Source organism: Lepus europaeus, chromosome X (genome assembly GCF_033115175.1).
Source record: "Lepus europaeus isolate LE1 chromosome X, mLepTim1.pri, whole genome shotgun sequence".
NCBI lineage: Eukaryota > Metazoa > Chordata > Mammalia > Lagomorpha > Leporidae > Lepus > Lepus europaeus.
This window is the reverse complement of record NC_084850.1, coordinates 124,901,036-124,910,925: the sequence shown is the minus strand read 5'-3', so window position 1 is coordinate 124,910,925 and position 9,890 is coordinate 124,901,036. Positions and strand designations below refer to the sequence as shown.

Genomic DNA, 9,890 nt, shown 5'->3' with positions numbered 1-9,890 from the left:
CAGTCCATGCATTGGTTATTGAAATCTCATCTCTGAGGCTCAAAGCCACTCCTTGACTCCCATCTTGTGAGGCTCACACTTGGCAGGCTGTGGCTGCTTCTGCCCCAAGAAGAGCTGACGGTTGTCTCACACACACACACACACACACACACACCATGCACATGGCACCAGATACACCACGGATGATATCACTTTAGAAAAAAAAAAAGCAGGACAATTTATTTTAAACTTAGATTTTAATTATGTACATAAATAGCAACATGAGAACAAGATGTTCTAAGGCCCGTACAGTATCTTTAGGTAAAGGGGATTTGGATTAGTCTGCTTGCAGTGTGACATCCCCAAGATAAAAGAGTCCTAGGATAGCTTTTCCTGAAGAAGAAAGTCAGTTTACTACATTCAGTATTGACTCTTCTGCATTTGTCTGTAGAAATACCGATTTCCCATGTGGTGCTTTTTGTTTACCTACAACTAAAAGAGAGAAAAGCAAAATGTAAGTAAACTGTGCCAGAAAAAAAATGATGCTAAAATTGTGCATTTTGAAAACCGTATAAAATATTTGCACTTTAAAACCATATAAAATATTTTTTAAATGTTTACCTATTTGAAAGGCAGAGTGACAGAGCAGTTAATTAACTCATTCAACATAGGTAAAAGCAGTACCATCTATGAAGTATTCTTACTAAAAAAACTGAAGCTAAATTTGATTAAGCCTTCAGATCTACCTATCAGTATATGGGAAATACAGGGGAGAAAGGAATCAGGAGATAAACAGGAACACACTAAATGGAAGCATTCAGCCACAGCCAGAACAGGGGAGATTCAAAAGGACAAATAAGCTAGGATTTTCAACAAGTAAGTGGCAAGGGACAAATGAGGGAAAGGAAACTACTACAGTTTAAAAGAGATGTAAAAATGTATCCGCCAAATGCAATGGGCAGACCGTGTTTGGATCCTGGTTCTAATAAGCAAACTGGAAGAAGTTATTAATAAGGGGTGGACGTTCGGTGACATTGCTTGGGATGCCCACATCTCATACTGGAGTGCCTGGATTACAGTCCTGGTTCTGCTTCCTACTGTAGCTTCCTACAAATGCACACCCTCAGTGGCAGCAGATGATGGCTCAAGTATTTGGGTCCCTGCCACCATGTGGGAGATTCAAATGGAGTTCCAAGCTCCCGGCTTTGGTTTGGCCCAAGTTTGGCTATTGTGGGCATATGGGGACTAATCCAGGACACAAAAGATCATTGTCTCTATTTTTCTCCTTCTGCCTTTCAAATAAAAATAATTTTTTAAAAATTCTAATTTAAAAAAACCATGAATGAAGTAATTAGTTAAAAAAAGCACACTGACTGGACATTAGATGACATTAAGGAATTGATTGCTTTGGATGCGATAATAAAATTACAATTATAGTTATATACCTTTAGGGAGAAATCCATGTACTTGCAGGACAATATGAGGAGTATGATACCACTTGTCAAAAAAAAAAAAAGCAGGGGCAGGTGCTGTGGTACAATTGGTTAAGCTGCCACTTAGGACTCCCACATCCTATATGGAAGTGCACGTTTGAGTCCTAGCTACTCCACTTCCAATCCAGCTTCTTGAAGTACCTAGGCCCCCACCACCCACAAGGGGACCCAGATGGGCTCCCTGGTTCTTCACTTTGGCCTGGCCCAGCACCAGCTGTTGCTGGCATTTGTGGAGTAAACCAGCAGCTGGAAGGGCCCTCTCTCTCGCTCTCTCTCTCTCTCTTTCTGTTACTCTTTGAGGTAGATGAAAAGAAATAATCATTTAAAAAAATATATAAAAAATAAAAAGCATGCATGTGTGGAATGATAAACCAAGCTAACAGAAATTACCTCTGAGAAAGGAATAGAGGAGTAGATGAGCTCTTAAAATAATTATCCAAAAAACATTTTATAACTAACATGCATCACTTTTATAATTTAAAACTATACCTCCAATAAAGGTCTTAAAAATAAGTAATGAAATCAAAGCTGTGTATACAGTAAGCTGAACTCTGTTCAATAATATCTTAGAAAACTGAAATGATTATTTGCCTAAGTTTTCCTTTATCCCATGTCCCACTATGCCTGTAGGGAAAAGACCATATTCAATGTAAAGCCTCGTGCATACCCCATGCACATCTGGCCCCATTCCCCAGAAAGGCTGATTGGTAGGTGGGGCCTCAGCCTCTGCCTTTTAACAGGCTCCCTGAGTGAGCTGTCTGTACATTCTCAGAACTACTGACCTTAGGTTACTATATGAAGGGCTATGATGTGAAAGAGGAACTGGCTTTGTTTTCTGTGTTGATCCTGGGGACCACTGTGTAGGAGTCAGAAGGAAACATATTTTTGCTTAGTGTAAGAAACAGGTTCCTAAAAATCAAACTGTCCAAAGACAGTTGCTCCTGTGGGGTGAGTTTCCCACTGGTGGAGAAAAAGGGAAGACAGGCAGGACTACAGGGGATTCTGCTTGAGGCTATGGGTTGGGTCAGGTGACCTCTCTCAAATCCTAAGTTGAGCTGACTCTAAACATACGGAAAAAACCCAAACCCAGATTTTCATGAATTTTTAAGAGAACCCAGGATTTACAATAAATATAACAGACTTAAAAGTTCTTTTTTCTGGGGCCAGTGCTGTGGCGTAGCAGGTAAAGCCACAGCCTGCAGTGCCAGCATCCCATATGGGTGCTGGTTCCAGTTCCGGCTGCTCTATTTCTGATCCAGTTCTCTGCTATGGCCTGTGAAAGCAGTAGAAGATGGCCCAAGTTCTTGGGTCCCTGTACCAACGTAGAAGACCCGGGGGAAGTTTCTGGTTCCTGGTTTCAGATCGGCCCAGCTCCAGCCATTGAGGCCATTTGGGGAGTGAACCAGCAGATGGAAGACTTTCTCTCTCTCTCTCTGCCTCTGCCTCTCTGTAATTCTGCCTTTCAAATAAATAAACAAATCTTTACAAACAATTTTCTGATTGTAAAATTCATAATTGCAGAAAATTTTAAAGAGATATAAAGTAATAAAGAAGAAAAGAATATAAAAGCATCGCACTATTAAGAGATCCACAATGAAATTTTCTGTTGTATCTCCTGATCTTTGTCCTCTCTAAAAACATGTCATACTACCTTTTTTTTCCATTTAATAATAATCGTGCACATCCTGCCATTCAACTAAGTATTACTGAAGCTGAGAAACAGTCTTCCTTATAGATATCCCACCATTAAACCATTTTCCTGTAGCTGAATGTTAACTATATTCAATATAATCTAATTGCCAGGAAATCCAAAGTGCTATTATACAATTTTCCAAATATACACAAAATAATATTAATGTAACTAGTGCATTTGTACTTAGCAGGTACTCAATAAGTAAATATTCAACAAATAAAAATAAATGGTGGGGCCGGTGCTGTAGCACAGTGCTGACATCCCATATGGGCACCGGTTTGAGACCCAGGTGCTCCACTTCTGATCCAGCTCTCTGCTATGGCCTGGGAAAGCAGTAGAAGATGGCCCAAGTCCTTGGGCCCCTGCACCCACGTGGAAGACCCAGAGGAAGCTCCTGGCTCCTGGCTTTGGATTGGTGCAGCTCCAGTTGTTGCAGCCAACTGGCGAGTGAACCAGCAGATGGAAGATCTCTCTCTCTGCCTCTCCTTCTCTCTGTGTAACTCTTTCAAATAAATAAATAAATAAATCTTTAAAAAAAAAAAATAAATGGTGAATTGAGTATAAGATCCTAAGAAATCTCACTGACTAGGGTTGGTGGTATGGCACAGCGGGCTAAGGCGCTGCTTACGGCACTTAAGTCATTTAAAGATGAAATAAAATACAAGCCTTGCATTTCCATATCAAGGTGAAAATGTCATCATTAATTAAAGACAAATCATTTCTGCCAACACTAACAATGCTGATGATAACCATGGAGTTTTCTTGTTCCTTACCTCATTAAAATGAGCAGAGCATGGAGTTTTCTACTTATTTCCAGGTGAATTCTTCACATTTCCTGGCTTGTAAAACAAAAGTAAGAGCTTTAAGGCAGCTTGAAAAGAAACGGTGCAACTGCTCAAAGTGCCTTTAGTACCTGGCTGAACACAACTTCAGATGTTAAGATTATCTGGGGGAGGGGTCGAAGAATAACTGAGGAAGACAGCGAGATCTCATGTTCTCGCCGGGCCCTGCAGTCCCAATCACTGAGGATCATTGTAATACAAAGTGACCCAGATTTGGTAAACTGAAAGAATTACTAGGGCTCCTTCAGGGCCCTGCTGCTGAGAGTGAACAGTAGGCACGGGAAGCAGGAAAGAAAGCTCCATTAATCCTCATTACGGAGATTCGGCCGAACACTTAGTTCTATTACAAAAAAAAAAAAAAAAAGCCAAAGCAATAGTGAAAGACTCCTTGTTTGCGGAATGAGGATGATTCACTGCTTGATGCTGTTGTCGTGGCTGAAGGCTTGACACCCATGGGAAGGCTTCCTGCAGGTCGCCAGCCGGGACCACGCAGCCTCCACCACAGAGGCCAATTCACCAGACCTGTCTGCGCAGAGAGGTTAGCAGGGGACCACACCCTCCTGCCTGGCTGCCCTACGGGAACCTGTAATGAGGTCCTGTCATCCCTAAGAAATGGTATGGGGAAAGTCTGGCACTAACTGCTTAAGGCCTTCCTTTCTTTCCCACATGTTTTGAAGTCTCCAATTCTGAAAACACGTTGAACAAGGCCTGCGTAATATCAAAGACCCACACTCTCAGGAGGTGGCAGTTTGAGAAACACTGGGCTGCAGCTGGGCGTGCAAGGGGCTAGGATCCTACGATCTTGACTTGGCAAGGCTCCCCCAGTGACCCTCTTGAGTTACTCACAGGTGCTCATGGGCGATGTGGGGAGGGGATGAGAGAGCAGGAATACATGACTGACCCTGACATTTCACAGCAGGTTTCTAGGTAACTGAGAATTCCCAGAGTGGCTGAGAACTGGTCTGTAGGTACTGCTTTACACCCCTGGCCCAGCACAAGTGTCCCCTCTCACTCTTCTGAGTATTCCGGCTCAGATGATGAATGACATGGTCGGTCTATCTGCTTGGTATGGAGTTCCACTTGGTGACGGAGTTCTGGGGGAAAAGTCCATATGCCTTGCTTGGTGGGTTACCACACAATACTCAGGTCTACTTGGCATTGAACAGAGCACTGCAAGACTTGGCATCTACACCTTTCTCCTCCAGAGCCACTCCTCACCCCCACTCTCATGCATGCCCACATGGGAACAGGGACACAGGGACACACACACACACACAGCCTCACAGACCTCTTAGCAAGTCCCGGCTGCTCCACTTCCGATCCAGCTCTCTGCTATGGACTGGGAAAGCAGTGGAGGATGGCCCAAGTCCTTGGGCCCCTGCACTCACATGAGAGACCCGAAAGAAACCCCTGGTTTCAGATCAGCTCAGCTCTGGCTACTGCGGCTGTTTGGGGAGTGAACCAGTGAATAGAAGACCTTTCTCTCTGTGTGTCTCTCTCACTGTTTATAACTCTACTTCTCAAATAAATAAATAAAATCTTTAAAATAAAGAAGTATGCATGTGTGATTAATGAAGAACAAGAAGAGAGAAAATGAGGCTTAGGAGAGCAAGTGAGAGAACCATGTCCAACAAGTGGGTCCGGTGTCCAAACAACACAATATTCCAGCTAGTTAAGTTTACTCTGGGTCTGACTTAACAGTATGCTTCCCAAGTACTTCTAATGATTTCCTTATACATTCTATGTACTATCTGTACTAGCCTGTGTCTCAATCTCAAAATAGTAGATGCTACATTCATAAGCTTGTTTAAATCTTTCAGACAGTAAGAAAATGAAGCCACACATTCTTCTGATGGAGGGAAACAACACTATTGCTAGGAAATATTCTTGTTTGCTTACATATCACTTGTAGTCTAACAAAACATGATAGTCAAATATCTCACTAAGAAAATACCGAGCCCGTCCACCCCGTTACAAATCAGATTGCTCTTGGCAGACAGTGCCATGATCTCAGAAAGAACAACATTCTGATTTCCAAAGGCAGGCTGTGCTTAGCACAAGCCAGAAATCAATTTGTTTTTTGCATTTTCAGGCAGAAATGGTCTCTCTTAGAACGTGTTATAAATCAGTCATTCTCCTTACAATCTACTTTTATATACATCTGCTTTCAGTTTTTAAATTTATTTCCTCACCACATCCACTGACAAGAATGACAATTTCTGTTGGCAAAAATGAAACCTTTTCCTTTAATCCACATGTTGCTTTCTAATTAGTATGCGCTGCCACATGAGGGACCGCCAGCCAGACCTCTGAAGTATAGGAGACTGCTGGAATGCGAGAGGCCTTTCCCACTGAACTGTTTTCATCAATTACTGACCTGCTCCAAAATGCAGTTTCCTCACTTGTAAAATGGGCATCATGTCAATCTGGCTCACAGAGTCTTCATGAGCCAAGAGCTTCGTGCCCAGGGCCAAGTTCACAGCAATTGCTCAATAAACATGACCTTTCCTATATGGTAGGTAGGTCACTTAGTTATTACAGTGAAGAAGTAAGAGGTAAGGAAAAATGACCTGTTAAAGACCCCAATACAAGTCCAGTTCACTGCATGTGATAGGCATACTACTGTCCCCCACCCCCACCCCCACCCCCACCCCCACCCAGGATGCCTGCATTTAATCCCAGAACCTGTAACTAGGTTACTTTACATGGCAAAGGGAAATTAAAACTGCACCAGAATTAAGGTTGGGAAGATTATCTCGGAATATCTGGGTGGGCCCAGTCAAATCACGGGAGTTTGTGTGGTCTAACAGGGAGACAGAAGAAGGTGTCTGAGAAAGGGGTCTTAAAAAGGACCCCACCTGCTGCTGCTGGCTTGGAACACAGAGGAAAGGGGCCTGCAGCCTCTACAAGCAGGAACTGTGCTGTCAGCCAGCTAAAGAGCAGGAAATTCTCCCCGAGGCCTCCAGAAAGAAATGCAACCTTGCTGACACCAGAATTGGACTTCGACCTAACAGAGCTAAGATAATAAATTTGTATTACTTTCAGTCTGTAAATTTGCAGTCATTTGTTTTACTAGCAATAGGAAACTAAAACAATGGTAGAATTCCTAAGGGGCATAAGCCCTATGAGTCCGTTTTCGTAAGATTTATTTATTTATTTGAGAGTTATAGACAGAAAGAGGCAGAGACACAGAGAGGGCTTCCAACCTCTGGTTCATTTTCTATCAGTAGACATTATCTTCTTAGGCAGTGTCATATGAGTGGTGAATGATGGCTTTCGTGTTAAGAGTCCCTCCACTGTATGTATGCCTCATGTGGATAACTTACCTAATCCTCCAAACAGCCCCAGGAAGTACCATGCTAAGGTTTCCAGGTGAGTGAGAGTGGGAGGTGGGGCAGGAGCCTGCGGCATGTAGGGCTGGTGCTTCCTCAGGTACACTCTCTTAGTCACCAGGCCATCCTGCATCTTGCATCCTGCATCCTACTAGCCAATCTTTTCTTTCTGCTTTTAAAATATGCAACTAATTTATTAAAATTCATGTACCTGAAAGGCAGGGAGACACAGAGAAAGACGTCCCTTCTGCTGGTTCACACCCCAAATGCTCCCAACAGCTAGGGTTGGGCCCAGGGCCCAGTTGGGAGCCTGGAACTCCATCCAGGTCTCCCATGTAGTTTGCAGGGACCCGACTACTTGAGGTATTACCTGCTGCTTCCCACGATGTACATTAGCAGGAATCTAGAATCAGGACTCGAACCTAGGCATTCCAATATGGGATGTGGGCATCCTAACTGGTGGCTTAACTGGTAGGCCAAATGCCTGCCCCCCAATTGATCTTGTCTGATGCTCAAAGTATATGCCTTTCTTTTTTCTTTAAAGATCTATTTATTTATTGGAGAGGCAGATGACACAGAGGAGAGAAAGAGAGAAGAGATCTTCCATCCACTGGTTCACTACCCAAATGGTCACAATGGCCAGAGCTGGTTGAGACTGAAGCCAGGAGCCTGGAACTTCATCTAGGTCTGCCATGTGGGTGGCAGGGGTACTTCTGCTGCTTCCCAGGTGCATCAGTATCGAGCTGGATCAGAAGCAGAGCAGCTGGAACTGAAACTGATGCTCTGATCTGGGATGCCGGGGTCACAGGAGACAGCTTAATCTGCTGCACCACAACACTTGCTCCAATGTACGCCTTTTTAAAGAGGAAATGACCACCTTAGCTCCAGGATTTCTAACTTTTCATTTTGCTAAGTAATGATGTCTTAAAAAGGAAAATCACTGCTTAGTTACCTGGATTTCTTAGAATTTTAGACAGCAAAGTAATAAAAAGGGCATAAATTCAGAATAACTTTACTTTTATGGAAAACCCACTAAACTGCCCCATATAATTCTTTTTTATAAAGAGGTTTATTTATTTATCTGAAAGGCAGAGAGAGAGAGAGAGAGAGAGAGGTCCTCCATCCACAGGTTCAGTTCCCAGATGGTTGCAATGGCCAGAGCTACACCAATCTGAAGTCCAGAGCCAGGAGCCAGGAGCTTCCTCCAGGTCTCCCATGCAGTGCAAGGGTCCAACGGCTTGAGCCATCTTCCACTGCTTTCTCAGGCCATAGCAGAGAGCTGGATTGGAAGTGGAGCAGCTGGGACTCGAACCAGCACCCATATGTGATGCTGGCACTGCAGGAGGCGGCTTTATCCACTATGCCACAGTGTCAACCCTACAATTGTTTATAATGGTAAGGAAACTTAACATGAAATTGATGTTCCTAACAGATTTTTAAAATTTATTTATCTGAGATGGGAAAGGAGAGAGGGAGAGAGAGAGAGAGAGAAAGAGAGAGAGAGTGTGTTAAGAGAGTTCCCATCTGCTGAATCACTCCCTAAATGCTTGCAATAGTCATGGATGGGTCAGGCTGAAGCTGGAGTGGGAATTCAATCCAAATCTCCAACAAAAGTGGTAAAGACCCTACCATTTGAGCCATCACTTGATGCCTCTCAGGGTCTGCATTAGCAGGAAACTAGAGTTAGGAGCCAGAGCTGGGAACTGAATGTAGGCATATCAATGGGATGCAGGTATCTTAACTGCTAGGCTAAATGCCTGCCCGTTCTTCACAGATTTTTAAGTGTGTAATACAGTATTACTATCTATAGGTTCAAGGCTGTACAACAGGTCTCTAGAACTTATTCATCTTGTATAACTGAAACTTTATACCTGTTGATTAGGAACTCCCCATTTCTCCCAACCCTGGGCCCCTGGTAATTTCCTTACTCTCTGCTTCTATCAATCTATTTTAGCTACCTCATATAAGTAGAATTTTGCAAAATTTTCGTCCTGTGATTCGTTTCTTTAAAAGACATTTTAAAAATCACCTAACTTACTGTCAGCCAAATACTCCTGGTGTTTAGAGAGCTGAGGAATTTTGAGTGGAGGACGAGAAAGCAGGGCATGTTTATTCAGGGCGGTGGCTGCTGCTTCCCTTTCATTTTCCTGCTGAGCCAGCAAGGGCCTGAATAAAGCTATGAACAACTCAGTTTTAGAAGCTCTGCTCAGTTTGCATGTGGAGAACCAGCTTATGTTACCTTACGTATTTTCCTGCCCTTTAAATAACTCATTGTTGGCCTTTAACAGTCATTCTACAATCTTGGATGGTAACTTGTTGAGTTTTCTAAAACTAGTGAAAAACTAAAATATGACATTTACTGAGACATACTACTGTGTTTAATCAATCAATCGCAAGATAATTCCAAGAGCCCTCCGTGGCCCTGAAGACTGACACTTGCAAATGACCCCCACCTCCGATACACAGAGCTGGGGCTGCCACTATTCTGAAAGGGTCTTGGATCAGCAACTAAGCTCAAAGAGTAAAAGCCCTAATGGGAACAGACCGATCA

The 9,890-nt window shown here is 43.2% G+C and overlaps 1 protein-coding gene across 4 annotated transcripts in view; it reads right to left on the bottom strand.

Annotated features, from left to right (window-relative positions):
- Positions 1–234: 234 nt before the first annotated feature.
- Positions 235–9,890, bottom strand: part of APOO (apolipoprotein O) — a 79,304-nt gene continuing 69,648 nt past the window's right edge. For 3 of the 4 annotated variants that reach the window (XM_062183498.1, XM_062183500.1, XM_062183499.1), the window contains exons 8-9: positions 3,939–4,004; positions 235–471 (exon numbers count right to left, since the gene is read on the bottom strand). In XM_062183498.1, the coding sequence (XP_062039482.1) occupies positions 3,969–4,004 (36 nt within the window). In that variant the 3' untranslated portion in view covers positions 235–471; positions 3,939–3,968. The remainder of the gene's footprint in view (positions 472–3,938; positions 4,005–9,890) is intronic. The other variant, XM_062183501.1, reaches the window with a different exon arrangement.